The 25,000-nt window shown below is 40.8% G+C and overlaps 1 protein-coding gene across 1 annotated transcript in view; it reads right to left on the reverse strand.

Moving 5' to 3' along the window:
• Nucleotides 1–25,000, reverse strand: part of NCKAP5 (NCK associated protein 5) — a 408,903-nt gene that overhangs the window by 39,415 nt on the left and 344,488 nt on the right. The window contains exons 12-14 of the mRNA XM_026647423.1: nt 7,565–7,879; nt 4,017–4,156; nt 1,896–2,025 (exon numbers count right to left, since the gene is read on the reverse strand). Coding sequence (XP_026503208.1) covers nt 1,896–2,025; nt 4,017–4,156; nt 7,565–7,879 — 585 coding nt within the window. The remainder of the gene's footprint in view (nt 1–1,895; nt 2,026–4,016; nt 4,157–7,564; nt 7,880–25,000) is intronic.

Raw genomic sequence — 25,000 nt, forward strand, 5'->3', positions numbered from 1 at the left:
TGGGGGGGGGGGGGCGGCCGGAGGCTTTTTCGCCTGGGGCGGCGAAAAAGCCAGAGCCGGCCCTGATAAAATCCTTTAAAACACATGTTATGGATAAAGAAATCATTGCACATATGGCAACACCTATTTAAGAAAATACGATTCTCTCATGTTACAATATCATTTTAGAAAAATATCAAGAGTGTCTCTTTGATTTAATCACTTGCAACATTTCGTATATAATCAAAGATTAAAAAATAGGAGCATGCCATAAATAAAATAATCAACCGCCTACACTCTCACTTCGGGTTGCCAACTCTCCGGCATTGTCCTGGAGTCTCTAGGAATTAAAGATTAATCTTTAATTAAAGATTATGTCATGTGATGAAACCTCCAGGAATACATCCAATCAAAATTGGCAACCTTACTCTTGCTGCTGAAAAACACCCAAATGGATTATCCTTGCAAATGCCAAACGCTCAGTCCAGCTCCTGGTAGAAAGTAATGGCACCTGGGTATCTGCAATATCTAGCTGCCTGTGGCATTTTTAATGCACTTATCACTGCAGCATCTACTGTATGTGCTGGGTCAAGTTCACCCCCTGTGCAAAGGCCGGCACAAAGTCTATGCATCACTGAAGTCTCCCTTAAATTCTCAGGAAATGCACAAGCCCTCAGGGCTTGAGTGGGTTCATTGGTGCACAGCTCTTGTACTGGCCCTATACACTCCCTTGAATCATTTGTAGCAGGGAAGCCAAGGATGGAATGGGCCCGGACTTTCCCACTGCAGAGAGTCTTCTCCATAACACGGCTAACATACATTGCAAGATGGCATCCACTGTTGCTGCTGCTCATGAATTACCTATTCTGGTGTTCGAATGCAGACAGCAATCTCCTGGGCCACCAATCCAGCACTCAAGTTACCTCAAAATTTAGAAAAAATACCCCAAGGAATTCACTCTTGAGCTTTCATGCTAGATTTAAATTCAGAGTCGATTCTTGTGACTGAATTTGATCCTCAGAAAAGTGGCAATATACACTGGGAAGGCTGACAGAGCCTTAACTATAGCCGTGTGAACAGTACCACTGTCACAAGACAGTTAGAAAGCTATGGCCATGGCTCATTGGGTTTATTCATAGATTCATAGATTCTAGGACTGGAAGAGACCTCGAGAGGTCATCGAGTCCAGTCCCCTGCCAGGGCCGGCTCCAGGTTTTCTGCCGCCCCAAGCGGCAAAAAAAAAAAAAAAAAGCCGCGGCAGCGCGATCGCGCCGCTCCACTCTTCTGCAGCAATTCGGCTGTAGGTCCTTCGCTCCCAGAGCGACTGAGGGACCCGCCGCCGAATTGCCGCCGAAGACCCCGGACATGCCGCCCCAACAGCGCCCGAAGTGCCGCCCCTTCCTATTGGCCGCCCCAAGCACCTGCTTCTTTAGCTGGTGCCTGGAGCCGGCCCTGTCCCCTGCCCTCATGGCAGGACCAAATACTGTCTAGACCATCCCTGATAGACATTTATCTAACCTACTCTTAAATATCTCCAGAGATGGAGATTCCACAACCTCCCTAGGCAACCTCCCTAGGCAATTTATTCCAGTTATTTTAACCTACTACTAAACTATGTAATTAAAAAAAAGTTATCTTTATAATGACCTTTTTATTGCTGCAATAATGCAGCTAAAGCCTTTTTAGTTCACCACAGGGATTTATGAATAAAAGCCTTAGAATTATGCCCATGGTGGCAAGAATGGTGTAACAGAAAAAAATGATGCGGATATATAATAAAAAATACATAATGGAAAATTATATCTGAAGAAAGATAGAGTTAAAAAGTGAAAATAACCACACAATGAAAGACACAATCAGCTGCTGTCAGGATGGAGATCGGAACTATACATTGCCATGTATAAATTTTCAGTTACCTCGTTTGTTCTTCGTTAAATCTGCTAACTTTTCCCCTGCAGTTCCAAAGTCATTTGTTTCATACTCTGGTTCCGTTTCAGTGTCACTACTGCTGCTAGCAGAATAAGTGCACACTCGCAGTGCCTTGTCCTGCGCCAGTAATAATAGCACAATGAGAATGACTCATATACTATGGCAGGATATTTTATTAGGATATAAAACATTTTGCATTCATCAAAGAAAACATTGGATTTACTAATTGAACTACGGCAAGTATCATTCAGCATGTAATCATAAGTTTGACAGTATGGGAAATAGCCACTATTATTGTCCAGATATGTCCCAAGAGTTAGTCCTGCTTATACTGGGTCAGATTCTCCTCAGATACTCCTCACTTAGTCCCATTGGTTTAAACAGGACTCCTTGAGTGAGTAACAGCTTAACATGAGTAAGAGTGGGAGAATCCAGCCTCTTTCCCTCTGTAAAACTGCTTTAAGGTTGCACACTTTCCTCAGGTAATATTTATTTATTTATTTGCATTTATAAAGTACCCATCATATACAATTTTAAAACCTCTCAAGTATTTCTAAGATAGCATATAGGGCATTCACACAACAAATGATCTGTAGGGCTGTGTAAAGGTTTTATCAACACTTGTTTGGACTAACTAGCATAAAACACTCATGGCTTTACCACCTGTGAGCAATTCAGCCATTTTAAGTCATGCCCCCCTTCCTATCTTTTGGCAAAGTAGAGGGAAAGCAATAAACTCCACAATTGGCTCCTTCTCCTCTGGACTCCACGGGGAGGGGCACAACAAATACATTGCTTCCTCTGGTAGTGAAGATCCCTAGTAAAGAGCAGCCCTGGTCCTGATACCCCACTCCATGGAAGTGCTGAAGATTTAGGAGTTCAGTGGCAGCAGAAAGGACGGGGGAGGAAGTTACATCTGATATTCAGAATAGGGTGGTATTTGTACCTGGTGTTCTGATTATCAACCAGATAGCAGGGTCCACAAGTACAATTATCACCTGGACCCACTTTTAAACTTTTTTTTAATATGAGCACTTCTTATGGCAGTTTTGGAGATGCTGGTTTTTCCCATGCATTCCTCAATTCATCAGAGATTTAAAATGGCAGCTACTTATTGGATAAGAGCAGCAGGAGTATGGGAGTGAGAGGCAGCAGTACTCTAATCAGGATCTGCCACAGACTTGCCAATGTGACATTAGGCTAACCACTTAACTTATCTGTGTGTACCATGGAGAGCAAGAGTCTGGGCCAGCTTTATAAAGGAACAGGGGCACCAGTTAAAAAACAGCATAAGACAAAAAGATTAGCATAAATCACAACATAACCAACATAAAGATGTTAGTTCATAATAGTGTGAGGTTTACGTGCTAGCTGTGGATCAGTTTAACCATACCCTTTCTTGAGGAGGTTTTTTTTAAATCATCCTGTATCCTATATCTCAAGGGTTCCCACTTGCTAACCTGCTGCACCTGTTCTTCCAACAGGGCTTGACTCATTTGGCACTTCTAATCATTCATAGCCCTGCACCCATCAACAGTAGCTTTTACACAAGTGTATGCATTTGCCTATTTGTCCTTTTCATCGTTTACAAGGAAGGATTGAAAGAGAGACAGATCATTGTAGGGATTAACAAAATGACAGAAACCAAAAGAAGATTATTTTACCATTTACACTACAATGATATTACATCCACTCACTCATACCACACCAACAGCAAAACCAAAATCAGGAAAGAACTGTATCTCCAAAGGGAAAAAACAACGAAAATCCAAAATCTCTTGTAAAGAAAGACCACCATGTAACAGCAACTCAATTCCCTCATCTATAAAATACCTGGAGATAATAATATTTAAGTAATTAATGTCTGTAAAGCATGAGACAAAGTACCAAGCATACCTGTGGGCACTGTATTATTATTAATAAATAATAAGGTACCTTTTGTCAATGAATGTTATCAAGTAATCACAAATAATTATGTATTGGATTGTTAATTATTCTTTTCATTAAAGTTAGGACATTTAGCAATTTGACTCTTTACAGTTAAGTATGGTCTTTAGATTAAATATATATGCTAGTTACACCACTGGCATTTTTCTTTCAATTTATACCTTTGTTTTTTTAGTGGCTTTCTTGCTGCTCCAGTCTGGAAGAATCTTCTTGTTTTCCACATTTTTTTCAGTATGCTCTAATGAAACAGAAGTCACCAGAATTTGTTCATGTCCACTTTGCTTTGGAGGGTTAATTATTCCTGAATTCAGACAGAGATTAGGCAATTTATGGATCTCATCATCATTACACTAACAACAGCATTTGATTGTGTTTAGGAGTAATCCAGTGTTCAATTATGGGTCAGAGTCTGATACTTCTATTCATGTCAAATAATCCCATTCTTCAATGGAACTACTTGTATAGTAAGGTGCTGTTCAACATAAGGGTGGCAGAATCTTGCCCAAAGCACTTCCCAGTTATCAGGAGGAGAGAAGAGAAGACACAATTTAAAGTCAGTCTTTGACTTTTAAAATATAAACTCTTTGCAAATGAGAAACAAAATGTTACAATGATTTTTAGGAAGTCGTTAGAAGAGCTGTATTGTTATTTTATATTCTGATGGAGAGAAACTTAGCAAACTCAGTTTGTTGACAAAGACACAAATAGGAAATTATACCTTACTCCAGAATTTTTTTAGATCAAATAGTTCTTTTTATTTACGACATGTATATTATGTAAAACCAAAATCTAAGAAAATAAACAGTGCTTTGTAGAATAAAATGATAGTTGTGTTTTTGGTGAAGAAGGGTAAAGAAGAAGTGTCAGATGAAAATATTCCAGGAAAGAATGAGTTGACCTCACAATCTGATGTATTCTACTTTTTTTGCATCTCTTCACGACAATTTAATTAAGATATAAACCTTACAAGGTTGGTGCAGTGAATATTAGCATTAAAATCAGTGCAATCTTACTGCTACCAACTTCTTATGAAGCAATTCAATGCTTGCAGTTTCTATTCAATTTGTTATAATGACAGTGTTTAATCATGGAGTCTACTCTATAGCACACTGCTGAATTGAGGTCACACATGTGACTATTCAAGCATGTAGCATATAATCTATAACTAAGATTTCTCTTCTGAATCTCTCTTAGCTGTGCCATTAATTAACAATACATTTCTTTCGAAAATAATATGTATCAAAATATATTTTATTTAGCTTTGATTCAAAACCTGCAGGGGAGTTTGAAATAAAGACCACAATATGTGTTTGCACTCTAATATACTGCAATGGGAATATGGCTAAATCAACTACATTCCAATATGTTTAATTAAAAACCTTCTCATATACATTCTGATGAAAGACTATTTAGTCTTAGGTTCAATTTAAATAACAGCAATTTAGCAAAACATACTTTGGTGGCCTTACCCTAAATTTAAACCTGATGTCTAGCCTTACATGATCATTACATGGGATTTCTTGTATGAGGGCAATGTGGCACAGAGTCATGCAAGTTAAATAAATCAGTGTCATTTTTTTAGTTGCAATAAATACTCTACCTTGACAAAGTGTTAGCAAAAAAGTTTCAGCCTGTAGATTTTTTGCTGTTTTTTTAATAGTTTTCTTTTTAGAATGTAAACTCTTTGGGGCAGGGACTGTCTCTTAGTGTGTGTTTATATGTGTTAATCTAAGGCTAGATCCACAAAGGGATTTAAACATTTAATGGTCACTTTGGGCACCGAAACCCAAAATGTAGATCCTCAATGCTCCTGCTCAAATGCTACCTAACCCTGTAGAAGCCCACATTTCCATTGGAAAGTCCCCATGGCACCTACACTTCTGCTGGTGAGCATGCACAAAGCTGCCTAAGTCCTGACTCCCAGCACCTAGCTCCTACCTAAACCGCAGTGGGATCCTCAAACTAAATGTTCCCCCACCTAGCTCACCTGGAGAGCCCGATCAAGTGGGCATTCTCAGGGGATACTTACTAACACAGAAGGAGGTGGTAGTGTAGCCCAGTGGCTAAAGCACTTACCTGGGATGTGTCATTGGAGTAGGGGCTTGGACCAGACTCTTCCACATCCCAGGTGAGTGCACTGACCACTGGGCTCTAGAGTCACTCTCTCACATTTCATTCTCTCTGGCCCAATGAATATTTAAATATTTCATACAAAGTGGAACAGCTTCAACAGGAGAGATTTAAAGCTACATCCAGAATACCTTGTAGCCCAGTGGTTAGGATATTCACACAGGAAGTGGGAGACCTGGGATCAAGTCCTTTTTCCAAATCAGGCAGGATGGATTTGAAGCTGCACCTCCCATTGGGCTATATAAGGGGTGGAATAGCTGCCCCCATTTTTTTTTGAGAGAAAGGGCTGAGCTGATCTAGGTGTCAGAAGAGGTTTCATGGCTGTGAATCCCAAGTGGAGGGAGGTGCCTGACTCCGTTTGAGAGATGGAGCTCAGGCCTCACCCCTCTCCTGGGCACTAGCTTAAACAGCTCCCTGCTCAGTGACTCCCACTCTTAGGCACCTAACTCTCCTCCTGCACTGAGCAGGGAGCCTGGGTGTCTAACTCGGGGCTCTGGATTCCACTGTGCAGCAAGGAAACTAAACATTAGATGTCTATCTGCCCTTTGTGGTCTAAGTGCACAGTTTTTAACAGCAAAGACCACCAATCCTAATAGGGGCTTTTGCGCATTCCCATAATACAAAGAATACATAATACTGAAGTAGGAAGAATTAAAATGTGTACACCACCCAAAGCAGTTTAATTTACTCTGTTATTTGCAATATTTCCCATTTTAAGTACAGAAATTACTCCATGATAAAGATAAATACTGCGGTGTAATAAACATCCATTTTTTTTACTGGTACTTGTACTTTTAGGCCACAAGCCTGCAAACACACATACACACATGTACCTTTACACATTGGCAGTCCCATTGAACTCAGTGGGACTATATTCAATTCAGTTTGTATATATAAAGATACTCATGTGTGTGTTTGCTGGATTGGGGCCTTAGCATGCATCTTTCATTCTTTGGGAGCTATTGTTTTATATGTTATATTTAATGCACATCCTGCTGATCCATCAAAATAAGTGTTTTTTACTACTGTCTATAAATACAATTGTACAGTGCAGTAACATGTCAAAAGACTTATGTTTATAATTGAGGCAAAATATTCATTGGTATAGAATTTATGCACTGATTCCAAATTACTTTGTATTCCAAGTTCAGTTTTGAAAGCAAGTGTTTATGAATGTGTCATTTTAACATTTAATATCACAATATGGCCACTGACAGCAAATTGAGAGCCTGATTCTGAAAGTTGCTGAACACATGAAATTCTTATTCAAATCAATGGGAATCACCAGTGTTCAGCATTTCTGAGGGCTGGCCCTACTTTTCTCTCAAATATAGTTTCTTGAGGAAGGGATTTAACATTTTGCACAATTTTCTTTGAGGTACAGATATGCATTATGAGCAACCAAATTCCCATTGGACTCAGGTCACCAATTTGATAACCTTATATATTCACATAAGGAATCTTTTCTGCTACAGGCTTAGCATTCCCATTATCTAACGTCACTATTACAGGGCTTCTGTTAATGGAAACAGACATTAGGGCAGAAATAATCTAATTTCCAGTGTAATTGGCATTTTACCTGAGGAGACTGGTTTTGGAAGGCGACTTTGAAAAGGTCGTACAACTTTGGCAGTCATGGTAGGATCAGATGTTGAATGACTAATCATGTTTTCCACAGATTCTGGGCTCTTAGCTGTTGAAGGCACTTCTCGCTCAAGAGTTCTGGCTTTTATTGAAGGAGCTGAAGGAAGGGCTTGCTCAGGAGGCATGAAGACTTCAGTTTCTAAAGTTGATTCTTGCTTAGAAACATATCGTCCAGTTGACCGGTTTCCTGAGTCTGGGAGAGGGAAAGTTCCTATCCCACTGTCCAATGTTCTCATCTGGCAGCAAGACTCTAAGATACAGGAAGATTGTGTGATGGGAGTGGAGCTAAAGGAATCACTAGTATTTAAAGACAGTGAAAGGGGCTATGGGAAAAGAGGGTATCTTGAAAGGAAGGTTTTAAGGAAAGAAAAACATTTCACATTTAGCAAGTGTCAATTGTAATTGTAACTTCTAGTATTTCACGTGAAACATCTTTTTAATTAAACACAACAAAACATCACATTCAAATACAATTAAACCACAACAGAAAGATAAAAGGCAAGACATTCTAAGTGGCATGACTTAAACTCTTGTTATGACAATGGCTAAAAAGGCATGTACTAGAAACTAATTACTGCTCTTAATGGTTGGTATGAATTTCTTTAACAATTTGGAGAGAATTCAGAGAAGACCATTAACATGATTAAGGGCTGGAGGTAGGCTTACAGGAAAAAGTAAAAGAATTAAGAGTGCAGTGCTCTCCTTCCCGTGTGCAACATGTACAATAGGAATTCATTCCTCCTCTAGGAAGGAAAGGGGTGCTAATGTGCCACTGCCAGAAGTCATACCATCAATTCTTGCAGATGACCAAGATCTACAGGATTACCTGTAGATATCAGCCTCTGAGGGTTCCCCAACAGGCCTCCCATAGCACATGGCAAGAAAGCTCACATCCCTGCCTTCTTACACTTTGGCTCAGCTGATATCATCTAGTCACACATGCCCTATGCACTGTCTATTCAAATTGCAGAGGAGCAGTTACTGCTGATCAGGGAAACAAGTGTTTTAGTTGGTAAATTCCTGACAGGGGGACATGACTCAAAGCCTCTCACTAAATCCCTCTCCCTTGGTCTTCTCAACTGGGTGGTGTTTGGCTCCACCATAGCAGCCATGGAGTAGAGAGAGGGATGCAATTGTGGCTCCCCTAAGTGGTGGATGGGATGCAGCTGCCAACTGCCCCCTCCTCCCTGACTGACCCCCAGGACTCCCGCTCCCTTACCCAACCCCCCTGCTCCCCGCCCCCTTACCAGCACCAGGAGCTTGCAGCAGCGACACCTGGCCAGAGCCAGCTGTGCTCCCCACGCTGCCCAGTGGGAACGGCAGACCAGAGCGTGGCCCGCGCGGCGGCATGGCTGCGTGGGAGGGGGGGACAGCGAGGGAGAGGCCGGGGACTAGGCTTCCAGATCGGGAACTCAGAGGCCGGGCAGGACAGTCCCGCAGTCCGTTGTTTGCTCACGTCTGTAATAGATCTTTTCCATCTCTATTTTCTATGCTTCTATGTTCTGATCTTTTGATCATATTCCTATTTGCTATTTAACACCATCATAGTTAGCAGTACTCTGTCAAGTCATGTTCTGTTATTTTTCCTCTGCAGCATTTCTAATATTCTTAGAGGTTTGAAAATATTCTCCCTTACACATTTTGCCTGTCTGCTTCTGAAATAATGGCTGTTTTCACTTAATATTTTAATCTTAACTTGATATTGGTATAAGAACTTATCTACCCCCCATCCCAAAATTTGTTAGGTGGCTATTTATGTTTTCAGTTTCTTGTCAGAGGAGTAGTAGTTGTATCTATCTATCTATCTATCTCAGGTATTTATATGGCCCCTAATTACTGTAGTATATGAGTGCCTCACAGTCTTTAATGCATTTATCCACATAACACCACTGTGAAGAAGGGAAGTATCGTTATCCTCACTTTACAGACGGGGATCTGAGGCACAGAGAGAGACTTAGGACTTGTCTACACTTAAAATGCTGCAGCGGAGCAACTGCACCTCTGAAGTGCTTCAGTGAAGATGCTATCTATGCAGACTGAAGGGGTTCTCCCATTGGTGTAGGTGCTCCACCTACCTGAGAGGAGGTAGCTAGGTTGAAAGAAGAATTATTCTGTCAACCGAACACTGTCAACACTGGGGTTAGGTTGTTTTAACTTCATTGTTCAGGGGTGTTGATCTTTCACACCCCTCTGCGACGTAGTTATACTGACCTCGTTTCCTAGTGCAGACCAGGCCTTAGTGACTTGCCCAAGATCAAATAGGAAACCTGTGGCAAGGCAGGCAGTGCCTTAACTATTGAACTGTCCTTCCTCCTTTTTAGTTTTAATCTCTCTAGTTTTTTTTTTTTTTTTAAGCCGCAATAACATAGCTACTTAGAATTCTGTGGACTGTTCCTATCAGATTGTAACAGTGTTATGGTAGGTTACATTCAATGGGTCAGTCCTGGTCACATGCTACATGGACTAGCAGGGGTTAGAGACACCATGGATAATAAGCAGACATCATTTACTGACAACCCCCTACCAACTGAAAGAAAAACAGGAGTGAAGAAGAGATTTCCATTAATTTCTATTTAGCTGGAAGGATGGAGACTGATGTGGGAATCTTAGTTTGGAGAGGTATAGATCAGATAATAATGGAAATAATTCCAGGGCTTCAGCAAAGACATGGGATAAACTGGGTGGGATAAAGAGAAGACCATATTTTGGACCCTAAATATCTTAACAGCATGCCTTTTATGGCTGCAGTGTTAATATAGGGCCTTATCCTGCATTCCAATTTCATTGGGAATTCTGCAAAAGGAGAGCTTGTAAGAACAAGCACACATCTTGTAACGTCTTTTCCATCAAATTGTTTTAAAAATATTCTATATTAGAAACAACAGTCAGTCCTTCCTAATTACAGCACACCGATGTCTGGTACTGGACTCAAATCAAATAACAGATGCTGATCATGCAAGAAAGTAGCAGTGGCCTTCAATACAGGCAAATTGGAAGTGAAAGACTATCAACTCTTTTTGGAACAGCTTCAAGAAAGAACACATCTCGTGCCAGAGAATCTCTCTTTCTCATGACTCATCTTTACAAATCCTAAGAAACCTAACGTCCATGAAAGATGGAGCTCATAATCAAGAGAAATGACTAGTAAGGACTGTGCTGATTGCCAAAAAATGATTCTTGAAAAGTGGAAGTCCCCAGCTGTTCCTAAAACAATTGATTAGATGAGAGAGCGACCTGGGAGCACAAAGTAAGTCTCACTTAATAAAAACAAATACTTTTAACCAAAAACAAGATCTTCTGTAGAATGCTGTACCTGGCTAACCAGCTCTGTAAAAGGAAAAGATGCCATGTTGTAAAACAGATTTTTGAAAGAGCTCAGTGCCAGGTTTTTAGTGTAGAGCACCCACCACAGGAGCTTGGTTTTCAAAAGGGCTCAGTATTCAGCAGCTCCCACCGTGACACTGGTGGCCAGATTTTCCAAACAGATGTGAACCCAACAAGCTAAAATGTGGCCCTAGATCTAAACACAAAGGACATCACAACTTTCTGTGTAGTGCGTTAACTTTTCAATGTGTATTACTCCTTTATACCTAAAGCTTATTTTATGAATACAAATAAACTATTGTTCATCGATGTGTGGGTTTTGTCCCGGAGAACGATTTGCATTATTAAGTGAATGAGTATTAAGGATTCCTGTGTGTTGGGTTTTAAGTTCCATGAGGCAACTGCCAAATCAAGGTATGTGGAACACTCATCAGGGATGGCTCCCAAGCCAAACTGCTTAAGCCTGAATAGGACTCCTTTAGGTTCTCTTACCCCTGTCCTGGGGTTTCAGTTGGAATACTTGCATTACTAAGTGCTGATCAGTATGCATAAGGCTGCATAATCAAACTTGAGGTTATAAAATGACTCAGCAGAACATTAATGTCCCCAAAGGAGTCATATTTGAACTTAATTGCTATGGTTAGGGAGTCTTCCCTGGCAAGTATGCCAAATTCCTCGGGGGGGGGGGGGGGGGAGGAGTTGTTTGTTTGTATTTTTTGCCTCAGGGAAGAGAGGCACTATTCCACAGGCATTACTTTGTTATAGTGGTCACAGACTTACCATCTGCCATACTACTGACTAAACAGTCCAGAATCAGTCTCTGAAATACAGAAAGAATTTTTCCTCTGCCTGGAGTTGATTCTGCCTACAAAACAAAGTCCCTATAACTCCTGTGGGGGGGATGCATTCTTCCAAACTGAAAGCAGAAATAGGCTCAGGACTTTGGGACATTTCCAGGGGATCACAAACCTCTTCACTCCATAGGGACCTCCTGAATCCTTGTGACAGGCAGCAAACAATGCTATCTCCATATTTCCCTATGGATGGCACAACTTGAGGAATACCTCTGGGTTTAGCGAAGCTTCCTCCCACAAGCTGTTACTTCTACAGAAGGCATTGGCCATTATGCTCTCTGATCTAAGAATTGACTGAACAGTTATGCATGTGTAGAAATTTCAGTCTAAGGGCTTGTCTACACTGGCACTTTACAGCGCTGCAACTTTCTCACTCAGGGGTGTGAAAAAACACCCCCCTGAGTGCTGCAAGTTTCAGCGCTGTAAAGTGCCAGTGTAGACAGTGCACCAGCGCTAGGATCTATTCCCCTTGTGGAGGTGGTTTTTTTAGAGCGCTGGGAGAACTGTCTGCGACTACACAAGCCACATTAAAACGCTGCCACAGTGAAGATGTGCCCTAACTTCCACATTTTCATACATAAGATGATCATCCATTCTGATCTGGATTCCCCTAGTCTGGTAAGGTAGACACCATGGTACTGTAGTCTGGCAAACCTTGGAATTTAGTGTCCTGTGGTGACAGCATTGAGACCTCTCCAGACAAAAAGCAACTGCATATTTTATAGTCTGAAATAGGTCTCTGAAAACTTAGCAAGATTTAAAGAGAGACTGGGTGACTATATGGATAAACAAGAATATCCAGAATTCTAATGTTAATAGAAGAAATTTGGAAGGGATATAAAACATGCTTCAGGATTTACACTAATCGCTAGCTATTAAAATGAGACCTTCATGGGGGCAAATTATCCCATATCTGCCTTCTATGGAGTCTTTCACCTTCCTCTGAAGCATCTGGTGCTGGCCACTGCCAGAGACAAGTTACTGAAGTAGACAGATGTCGGGTTGGAGCCAGTCTGACAAGTCCTGTGTTCCTATGGTATGCCCTTACACTGCTTACTTAAAAATCAGACGGTAGAATCCATGCATCTCCCTAAGTAAGGATTAGTCAGGGTAGGTTGGCAACCACGGACAAATATTTCATCTTGTTAGGACGCCTCATCCTGGTATAGAAATGAGGCCTGGTGTACAATACATTAAAACAATTAGATTTTTTTTCTTTAAAATACCAGCAACACATTCACAGAACTCATCACTGGCCAAATTCCTGGGTTGTTTTAAAACAGTCACGTTACATAAAAGAAGCGTTCTTACATAAGACACCTCTTGTTTCCGGTTTCATGTTATATGCAATTTGGGAAATAGTTATTTGAAAAAAAGAAGATAAGGTGAACAGCACAACAAGAAACCCCGAGGGCCTGATGCTTCTGTCCTTTCTCAGGTTAAAATTCCACAGTGATGTAAATAGGGGAGTTTAGTTCAAATAAGGACTGCTAAATGAAAAAAAAAATAAAGCATGTACATGGAGAAGCCTCTTCACAAGGCTTGGCTTTGTCACCCTTATCCATACTGAATAGTACCTTACTCTGCAAGTACTGATTTCAAGGAGGCTGCCTGCAAAATAAAGTACTATTCAAGGTGAGTCATGAGGCAAAATCAGGGCCTACAAAACTTTCACCTTAGGTACAAAGAAGCACTCTCGGGTTGAGCTTCCACAAACCAAGGTTCAACCTGGAGAAATTTTTAGCGAGAGCCTGAATCTCTGAAAATAGGATTTTATAATGGAAGTGATGACATAGCCTTTCAGTACAGCTTCTTAGATGCACTGCTCCAATAATTTACAAAACTATTCTTATTCAGAAAAAAAAAGGCATTTGCAATGTATTCTCTTCTTCTGGATACTTGGAGAGCTTTCCAAAACATTTGATCTGTGAAAATGTTGGATCAAAGACTCGCATTCCACTCATAAATTCTTACCAGGTGTTTGGTTTATTCAGTAGTTAGCCAATAATCTGAACAGATCTCAATTATTCCTTAAATAGGAGTCTAATTCCAATTAATTAAAAATATTTGTAGGGTTTTTAAAATATAAAGCAGTGTAAATTCTAAGTATTACCAAGTTTGGGAATGCATTTACATGCATGCATATAAAATGATGATTAAATAATCCTTGGAGTCCCTTAAATTTGAACTAAAATGAATAAGCCCCTGATCAGCAAAGCAATTAAGTACATAAATAGTCTCAATCAAAATAATGGGACTATTTATGTGCTTGAGGGTAGGTGTATGTCTGTGTGCTTGTTGGATAAACAAAATATATGTTTCTGGACATGTGTGCAGACAAGGAGTTATACCTCTCTATATCTCTCTAGTTTTAGATTTCAGCATGCCCTAATCAAAGCATTGTCCTGTATTGACCTGTGCTGCGATTGACAGAGGATGGTCAAAAGTCAATCCTCCCTTGGCTAAAGGTGTCAGGATTTCTAGAAACTTCGCTAATCACAACAGCTCTCACTCAGACAGCATCACAAGGTTAACACAAACATTTTTGCTGGTTACCTTAAAGTAAACAAACAACATTACTTCTACTTCAAAGCACTGAAATACTTTCACAGTTATAACTGCTGTAGAACTAGGAAAGGTGTATACAACATTGGCTACCAGAACCAATTTTAATGGCAAGTCATGTAGATTATCACATTGGCTATCTAAACTTAAAAAATAACAAAATGTTTTTAGGGACATAGAGCATCTGTGTTCAAACAGTATATAGGTAGCTCTCATAAAACATGGCTTCCTGGGTAGTGTAACTACAACTACCATAGCCCACAGGGTCTTAATTTCTTTCCTATTAATGGCCCACTTTATGTAAAAAAGGTTACATTTACCCTTGAGCAGAGGGCACATATCATTAGAACTAGTGGGGGAAAAATCGTACAGGCATTTTTTAATTTTTGGCCAAAAACCCAAAAGTGTTTGGTGGAAATCCTTTGGTTTTTGGCTGAAATGTTTTGACAAGAAACCTGAAATTTTTCACAGAAAGCAGACACTTCTCACAATCTATTCATTTGGTCAAAAACCTAAATTTCCACTGAAAAACAGTTTATGGAAAATTCTTGACCATCCTGCTCACCACTTAGCCTTCAAAATAGTGTTTAAAGTGACACATAATTCTTGTATGGGTTGTCTGCATAGGATGAATGACTGCACTGAAAATGAAGGAGACATATTCGAACCACTAAAATGAAGCCCCCCAAAATATTCTGACAAGTGCTCTTTCTTTGAATTAGAAACTCATCCTGTCTCTAAAAGTTACACTGGCATATGCAGCAGATGATATGATGTGGTTTTTGAGCCAGATATGGAGCACAGCTAATTTTTTTGGTATTTTGAAACATGCCAGATTATTAATTATCACTCTTTCTTCTTTCATAATAATATCTCCAGTGTAAATAGATCTCTGCAAAACTGTTTTACCAGTTAATAAACATCTTTAAACTACATGTGGCATTGGCAAGAAGAATTTAAACTACAGATGGCAGAACAGATCTCTTTATTTGCACATCCTTCTCTTCATCTGCAGTGCTAACGTAACTACAAAAAAATGTACATACTTCTGCCAAATTGATGTCAGTTTTAAAGCAGATTATTCCTTTTGGGTTTATACTACCATTTGATATAATTAGTCAAAGATGAATGCATCAGTTGTTTACTGTCTGGATTAGAAGTATAACCAATATGCACACCTGAAGAAGCTAAGCCTACTGTAGGTAAAAATCGGAGGTGAATTAGAGGTAAAAATTTATATGAACATTATTCTCTTCTCACTTACAGTAGTTTTACACTGATGTAATCCTATTAATTGCAATGGAGTTATTCCTAATTAATACTGGGGAACATGAGAAAAGAATCAGGCCCTATATCTTCAAACTGATTAATGTAAATATGAGCTTTGCCCAAACTCAGGGTTGCTCAAATCTAGGTTGCAGTTCAGGCCCATTTCTAATTAAAATTTTTCTATAAAACTGTGTTGTGGACCTTATTTGTCCTTCCGCACTTATCCAACCATGTCTCTTATTGTCTCACCCCTTCTCCTGTCTTTCTGCATACCATCCAACTTCAATACCCTGATTGTCCCACAAATATTTGCATGCTCTTTTCCATGACACCCCTATCCATGGAACTGTCTGACTGGAAATACCAGATCACTACCGTCTCTTCATTCACCCACCTCTCCAGAGACACACTTCTGCCTACAAGAATGAGTCAGACACATTTATTTGTAATATTGATAGTAAGTAGTAATAATAATCTGCTCTACCATGTTGTATGCTGACTTTTATCATATTCTGTTATTCCTGTCCATCTTCCCTCTCCCATTTTGTTATCCCTGTTCTTGCATTATGACAAGACAGATTGTAAGCTTTTGGGGGCAGGGATCATGGGTGAAATCCTTGTCCCTATTCAAATCAACAGAAGTTTTGCTTGGATTTCATCCCATGTATTCTCATTTGTGATTTACCTAGGGCTTTTTTGGGCAATGCCAATTATTTTTAAGAACAAAAGTTGTAAGAACAAAATTATTTATGGACACTTTCACTTGTTCCTTATCTTTCCCAAAACATCAGTTGTTCCTCCAATTTGCTATAATTATTTACTGGGAAAAGCTTTAGATTTTATCCAAGAAAATTAGATGTTAGGATAACAAGTGTGATATGCCTTAACAGGAATGGTGGGACCTTTAATTGATGTAAGGTAAAAATTCTAGCTCTGTGTGTAAGAGTCATTGTGAATTTTTAACAAAATTGAACTGCACTTACCAGATGTGAACAGGGCCAGGTGAGAAATGGGGTTTTTTTTTGGAAGGGATCAGACTCCTCCTTTTTGACTATACATAACTTTGGTTGTACATTCTCACCTGCCAATCAGCATCAATGATTTGCAAGTGTGCTTAAGCACTCCCAATTGATGATTAATAGATGAAGAGAAGGTGAAATCCTCAAATCAAATGTACAGGATGAATCCAAGTTAAGCAGAAGAAATGATAAATTATTGCTACAGAAATGTGGCTATTCCTGATGCTTCCATAGTTCAGACATGTAGTACCACAGTCTGAGAAAGGATAGTCAGTGTTTGTAGGTATTGAACTGGGACTCAGGAGATTGGGGCTCAGCCACAGGCTTTTTGTGTGACCTCGAGCTAGTCACTTAGGCCAGAACTTTTAAGGTATTTAGTCACTTAAAGATGCACACAGGAACCTGGGCATCTAACTTCCATTGAAATCAATGCAACATGGGCACTAGGTGCTTTTGAAAATCCACTAGGCACCTAACTGTATATTTAGGTGCCTAAATACCTTTGAAATCTGTCCTATAAAGAGCCTGAGACTTAGGAGCCTAAGTCACTTTTGAAAATGACTTAGGCGTGCAACGGTGAGTGGAGCAATGCCTCAATACCTTTAAAATCTGGGACTTAATTTCTCTGGCTCAGATTTTTAAAGCTATTTAGGCCCCGAACTCTCATTGATTTCTGTGCCATTGGTTTCAATGGGAGTTAGGCATCTAAACGCCTTAAAAAAAATCTTGCCCTTTGTGCCTCACTTCTCCATCTTAAAAATGAGGCTAACAATACTCCCCTACTTCCCAAGAGAGTTGTCAGAATAAAGCCATTCATGTTTAGCACTTAGATACAATAGTGATGGGGCCATACAAGTATCTACATAGACAAATGGAGCACCACAGACATATAGGCTATGAACTGAATCCTAGCATATGTTTTCTGTTTTTACTCACATTCAGTTGTGAGCAGACCAAACCTCAGTCTCAACCCTAGTACCACTGAGGCTGGAAGCCAGAGTTCACTGACCGGTATTGCTGAAGTCTTAGTCTAGGATAAACCAGGAAACTTGACTGAAAAGGTTAGGGGCCACTGATTACATGCTCTTACAGGAACCTCGTGTAACTGGTGCGTGGTCTCATTCACATTAGGGGTGCCTCCTTCGCTTTTCTGCTAGTTAATAGACAAGAGCAGTGACAGAGCTCTGAGTCCGTAAATGTTGTCTCAGGCACTGTGAAGTCATTTATAAAAGATGTGCACAAGAAGCTCTGCATATTGCAAATGCAAAAGAGAATGTACTATATTTATTTTAGAAACGTCACCCTTTTTTTTAATAGCACAAAACAATGCTAAAATAAAAGCTGTATAAATATTAAATGAGGCTTTAAATAATGTATTAGTTATGCCCAGAGGGTGATTTTACTTAATCGTAATGGTAATAACTAGTTATATATATACACACACGTGCAACTAAATGGCTTTATTTCCCAATTAATGTAGTGAAAACTTGTTAACAGACTTTTCTGAGTGACTTTCAGTTGAACTATCATCTTTCTTATTTCAGCACACAAGTTCAGCTCCTCCAGAGCAGATGATATTCTAATCACTGTATCTGAAAGCTAACTGTGTGTAAACAGGAAGCAGCAGTTGGTGACAAATGGTCATGATCTAAAGTCAGAACAATGAATACTGATTTCTTTCAGAAAGTGTTTTCCCCATAACAAATGTCTGTAATATAAATGCTAGGTGGTGTTTCAAAAACATCATTAGCATGAGCAGTTGGGATCAGCATACTGTACCTCTCTGCCTGCTAGAGGCTGGAGATAGACAAAATAAAATAAATTTGATTTTTTTTTCTGTTTATGAATGGCCCTCAGTTGTGAAATTCTCAGATATATTCAATATTCAAAGTGACGCATGAATTTATTCAGTGAATATTTCATGCTTGTGGAGATTACATTATGAACAGTTGAAATTGTGCTATGCTGCTTAAAGTCAATGAAAAGACCGCTATTGATTTCAATAGGCTTTGGACAGGCTTGAATGAGTTATGTAACTAACTGGTAAGAATGTGAATTTTGAATTACATATTAAAATAAAAATATGAAATTCATTTTTTGCACTTCAAGCATATTTCCGCATTCAAGGTTAAAATTTGTTTTTCATGAAAATTCATGCTCCTAAAACCCATTCCACCATTTGTGCAAACAGAACAGAAAATCAGTGTGTGCACAAGTGAAGTGAATTGGAAAAAACCCGAACATTCATAGAAAATGTTTTGTAATATTTCCTCAGCTCTACTACAGACATGTGAAGTAGTGTTAATGGGAAATGCATGACCAAAGCTCCACACAGAGAGATGAAGATGTGTCCACAAATGGTTGTAACCAAAATATGTACTAACCAAAAGCAGTAATCTGTAAAATATAAAAGTCTAAAATATAAGGAAATCATATTTATATGGAGAATAATGGCTTATACTACCCCAAATAATTGGGATAATTAGGTGTATTCTGTATATACATGACATAAACTAGGATAAATTGGGCAAGATCTTAAACTGGAGTAAATCAATATAGCTCCAGTGACTTCTGAACTGTGGCTCTGAGCCACAGTTTAAATGGTATTTTAAATCCTGAAGAATAGTAGATTTTAAGTATCCAGAATACTAATCAGAATATTACCTGTCTATAACTGTAGGAAGCATCAGGTTTTCTATAATTCCAATTACATAATTTAGTACTTCCAGGTGGATAAATGTAATGACAAAAAATAAAATGAACAGCAAATCATTGTGACTAACAAGGAAATGTTGATCCAAGATATTAATATTCTCCACAGAAAGGAGAGCTAAACAGTATACGATAGCATTGCTGCAGGAGACTTGGCAATTATCAACTGCTATGTGTATTATCTGTTTGAAGTAGGAATAAATTATTTGTCTTTGCCAGACTGTGAAGAAGGTAAGTTGACATAAATTAGGAGATACAAATGCATGCTAGTTTCTTATTCACAATAAAAGATTCTCTACCATCTTCAAATATACACATAAAATTGCATTCCATTATTGCAGACTACTTCATACTATCACTTCATAAATACTTTTCAGAAGACACTCAATAACTAAACAATAGTCAAGGGACTAGGCAACACACAGTATCTGCACACACGATTTCTAAAGGCTCTACAAAGTGCATGCGGATCCCAAGGATGGGAACACTCACATGGGCAGGGGAGTCAAGGATAGGCAGAGATCCCTTGTATGTGGAGCTGGGCAAGACCACTTTACAGCATAATCAGTTCATGCAGGGTAGGTGAGGCTTTCCAATGTGCAAACCAAGAGGTGCAGGTAAAGAAGGTCTCCATTCTGCCCTTCTTTGTCCTTTGGGGTCAGCCACTCCCATTCAAAAGAGGAAGTGAACCCACATACACTGGTCACATGCATGACAGAGAGAGAGAGATAAAGGAGATTTTGGAGACAGGAAGAAAGGGGAAATACAAGGGATGCTGCCTGGGTCAGAATATAAGACACTTTGGGGGGGAGGGGAGAATGGGGTGAGGGCATGAAGAGCAACAGGCACTGAGATAATATTAAACCTGTTCTGGGATGGATCTGACAGGCAGGAAAAGAACTACAGAGAGATCACTGGAATCTACCAATTGTCTGCACACCCATTCCTTTTACGTGGCATATTTTGTACTGCTGCTGGGCACATAATTCGCATATGTTATCATTAGCATATGGAACATGACAGCTCCCCACCTGTCTGCATGGCCAAACAGTCCTGTGCCTGTAGACTGAGTGGTGCAGAGATTTTGAAAAGTGCCCTCTCGTGAGCTACACAGAGCTACAATGCAAAGGAACTGGCAGGAGCAGTGGGTGCTTTTGTAGGATAGTAGCAGGTGAAGGTACTAGTCTGAATGGCTTCTTCCTGTAATTAGTTCTGTCCTGTCTGCAAATCTGTGCATGAGTCTTCAGGGGCTCTCCTTTCGTATTATGCCAAATGACTGTGAGAGCATGAGGCACCCTGCCACATCATCTAGAACCTATATAGGCCTGGTAGGCTTTGATGTTGCAAGAGGTAAATAGTTTATTTTTAACATTTATTAATATTCAAGCTGCCGAGGTACAGAGGCTGAGTAGGCTGTAAATGTGGCTGATAAGCTGTAGCCCCATTACAAAGTCTCAATTCAGCCAGCACTCATATTAAAATCTGTGTACGCACTCACAATGGTTGGGTTCTTGTAAGGCTTAATTGTCAATCTGTGTGTGCCCATAGGGCTTTTGAAAACAGGTTTCATTCTGGGCGTGCAAATAAGTACATGACTACAGGTACCACTGTTCACATATAAGTGACTCATGGAACATGTGACCCCTTACCATTTCTCACATCAAACATAACATCTTTAGAGTACAGATTCCAAACATATCAGAAACAGATTGGAAATTGATTCAATGCTACCAGTGTTGTTACAGCCAGTAACCTAATGCTTTCATCTGTAGAGACTTTTAGGTATTCTATCGCTTTATTGGGTGCTGAAGGGGAAGATAAAGCAAATATCATTCCTTTATCTGATCATGTGTAAAATGAATCAACCAACCACTATCTGTGATAAGATGATTGCTAAATGATTCTTCTCAACTTCTATCGATGGACTGACGAAAAAAATTAAGACTGACATTGATAAGTTACTTTCTCAGGCATGGAGGTTTCATGACAAGAAAGGATTTCTTTAGACTCCAACACACACCTTATCAGAGGGGTCCCAGAATCTTCCCCAAATTTGAACAACTTCTGAATGACTGTACCTATTCCTAACCACATTTTAATTTCAATCACCTTTCTTTACTAAATGGACATCCTACAACAGATCAATTTGTTCACTGTCATTTGTTTTGTTATGTGATTTCATTTTATCTTGGTAATTCATTATTGCCCTCACCTAATCTGCCCACAGTTTTTCAGGACTCTCTAAAGTAAATGTATTTACTCAAATATGTCAGGCTTAATGGGTATATTACAGGATGACATGTGTCAGACTTAATGCATAAACCACATTAATCGAGCTTGTTTCCATCATGTCTATTTTCATATTCTCAGAATGGAAAAACATGAAACCAGACAGTTACAACTTACTTAATATCAACATAACAAACTACCCAGCTGCAGCATTTTATAAAAATGGTGAGTGTTGTAATGTTAATTAATCATTTGCTTGGTGGGAAAAGAGGATAGTGGGATAATTTCATGCACATTTTACTAATTATGACAGTGAGACCTGGATAGCACCATTAGGTATGTGGATGGAATAACACTAGAAAGAAAAGCGTATCTCCCAGTAGCCTACCTCCAAAATGATCCATACTTGGTTCTGGGAATTTGCTGAACTGCTGAAGGCACTTAAAGACCTACAAGCTATGGAAAAGCAGCCTCCAGTGACTTAAAGGGCTCAGTTGGGAAAATGGGCGGAGCAGGAGCTATTCTTGGGAACCTGCTCAGTATATTTTTGGTTTCAGGGCAATGTGAGCAGGAAACCAACTAGGTTCACTGATGCAGGCAGCTGATGAGAAATGACCTGAGAACTCATGCTTCTCTAGCTGGATAAGAAGGATCTGTGGGAGGAGCAGTTCTAAATAGGGGCCTTACAGAGATGCAGTTGGAATGTCAAGAGACTGAATTGGAGAGTAAGGCCTGGTCTACACTACGAGTTTAGGTCGACTTTAGCCGCGTTAAATCGACTTAAGCCTGGCCACGTTTACACTACGAAGCCCTTTCTGTCGACTTAAAGGGCCCTTTAAACCGGTTTCCTAACACCACCTCGACAAGGGGATTAGCGATAAAATCGGCCTTAGGGGGTCGGAATTGGGTTAGTGTGGACGGAATTCGACATTACTGGCCTCCGGGAGCTATCCCACAGTGCTTCATTGTGACCGCTCTGGACAGCACTCTCATCTCAGATGCACTGGCCAGGTAGACAGGAAAAGCCCCGCGAACGTTTGAATTTCATTTCCTGTTTGCTCAGCGTGGAGAGCACAGGTGACCATGCAGAGCCCATCAGCACAGGTAACCGTGATGGAGTCCCAGTCCCAGTCCCAGGATCGCAGAAGAGCTCCAGCCTGGACCGAGCGGGAGGTACGGGATCTGATCGCCATCTGGGGAGATGAATCAGTGCTCGCCGAACTCCGAAGCAGTAAAAGAAATGGCAAAACATTACAAAAGATCTCCAAGGCCATGAAGGACAGAGGCCATAACAGGGATGCACAGCAGTGCCGCGTGAAAATTAAGGAGCTAAGGCAAGCCTACCACAAAGTCAGAGACGCAAACGGAAGGTCCGGGGCAGAGCCGCAAACATGCCGCTACTACGCGGAGCTGCATGCCATTCTAGGGGGTGCAGCCACCACTAGCCCAAGCGTGTTCTATGAGTCCCTCTCTGGAAATGGGGAAGCGGGTTCGGCGGACGAGGAAGATGAGGATGGAGAGAACATAGATAGCTCACAGCAGCAAGGAAGCGGAGAAACCAGTTACCCCAACAGCCAGGATATGTTTGTCACCCTGGACCTGGAACCAGTAACCCCCGAACTCACCCAAGACCCTGAGGGCACACAGGGGACCTCTGGTGAGTGTACCTTTGCAAAAATTACACATGGTTTAAAAACAAGCGTGTTTAATGATTAATGATTAATTTGCCCTGGCAATCGCGGCCAGTACAGCTACTGGAAAAGTCTGTTAACGTGTATGGGGATGGAGCGGAAATCCTCCAGGGACATCTCCAGAAAGCTCTCCTTCATGTACTCCCAAAGCCTTTGCAAAAGGTTTCTGGGGAGGGCTGCCTTATCCCGTCCGCCATGGTAGGACACTTTACCACGCCAGGCCAGTAGCACGTAGTCTGGAATCATTGCATAACAAAGCATGGCAGCGTATGGTCCCGGTGTTTGCTGGCATGCAGACAACATCCATTCCTTATCTCTCTTTGTTATCCTCAGGAGAGTGATATCATTCACGGTCACCTGGTTAAAATGGGGCAATTTTATTAAGGGGACATTCAGGGGTGCCCCTTCCTGCTCTGCTGAACAGAAATATACCCCGCTGTTAACCACGCGGTGGGGGGGAGGGTTGAAGTGACCATCCCAGAGAATTGGGTGTGTGGGGGAGGGGAGTTAGTTGGGTTTGTGCTGCATGTTAAACCTGAAATCGCAGCCCCTCCTTTTACATTGCAAACCCATTTTAAATGGCACGGGTGCTTGGTATGGGAAATGAGGGCAGAACTGTTTGAAACCATCCCCACATGTTAAGAAGGTTAAAAAAGCCCAAAGACTATATGTCTTACCATGGCTGCCTGCAAGCTGAAATCTGTGTCCTGGCACTGCGTGAGTGATCTCTCACACCAAACCAGGAGACTCTCAATATAAGAGGAATAATGCGACCTTGTAACGAAAGCACATGTGCTGTGTGATGTTGTGAACAGCAAAATCTAACGTGAAAGAGTCTACCCATTGTTCTCTAAAATGTATCTTTTTTAACAACCTCTCCCTTCTCCACCAGCTGCAAATCTTACTCCTTCGCAGAGGCTAGTGAATATTCGAAGAAGGAAGCGAAGGACGCGTGACGAAATGTTTACTGAACTTCAGACTGCCTCCCACGCTGACAGAGCACAGCTGAATGCGTGGAGGCAGTCAATGACTGATTTTAAAAAAGCCCAATATGAGCGAGAGGAGAGGTGGCGTGCTGAATCGCGGGCTGAAGAGGAGAAGTTGCGTGCTGAAACGCGGGCTGAAGAGGAGAGGTGGCGTCAACTTGTAATCAGAAAGCAAGAGTCGATGCTCCGGCTGCTGGAGCATCAAAGTGATATGCTCCTGCGTATGGTTGAGCTGCAGGAAAGGCAGCAGGAGCAGAGACCACCGCTACAGCCCCTCTGTAACCAACAGACCTCCTCCCCAAGTCCCATTGCCTCCTCACCCAGACGCCCAAGAACACGGTGGGGGGGCCTTCGGCCACCCACTCACTCCACCCTAGATGATTTCCATAGCAATAAGTTTTAAAGTTTTAAATTGGAGTGTGTCCTTTTCCTTCCCTCCTCCCCCACCCATCCCGGGCTACCTTTCCAATTATCCCCCTAGTTGTGTGCTGAATTAATAAAGAATGCATGAATGTGAAGCAACAATGACTTTATTGCCTCTGCAAGTGGTGCTCGAAGGGGGGAGGGTAGTAGGGGAGGGTGGGGTGGTTGGTTTGCAGGGAAGTAGAGTTAACAGGGTGGTGGGGGAGGGGCAGAGGGTTCATCAAGGAGCAACAAACAGAAGTTTCACTCCGTAGCCTGGCCAGTCACAAAACTGGTTTTCAAAGCTTCTCTGATGCGCA

Source organism: Terrapene carolina, unplaced genomic scaffold (genome assembly GCF_002925995.2).
Source record: "Terrapene carolina triunguis isolate 2854851 unplaced genomic scaffold, T_m_triunguis-2.0 Scaffold62, whole genome shotgun sequence".
In the NCBI taxonomy this organism is placed as follows: Eukaryota; Metazoa; Chordata; order Testudines; family Emydidae; genus Terrapene; species Terrapene triunguis.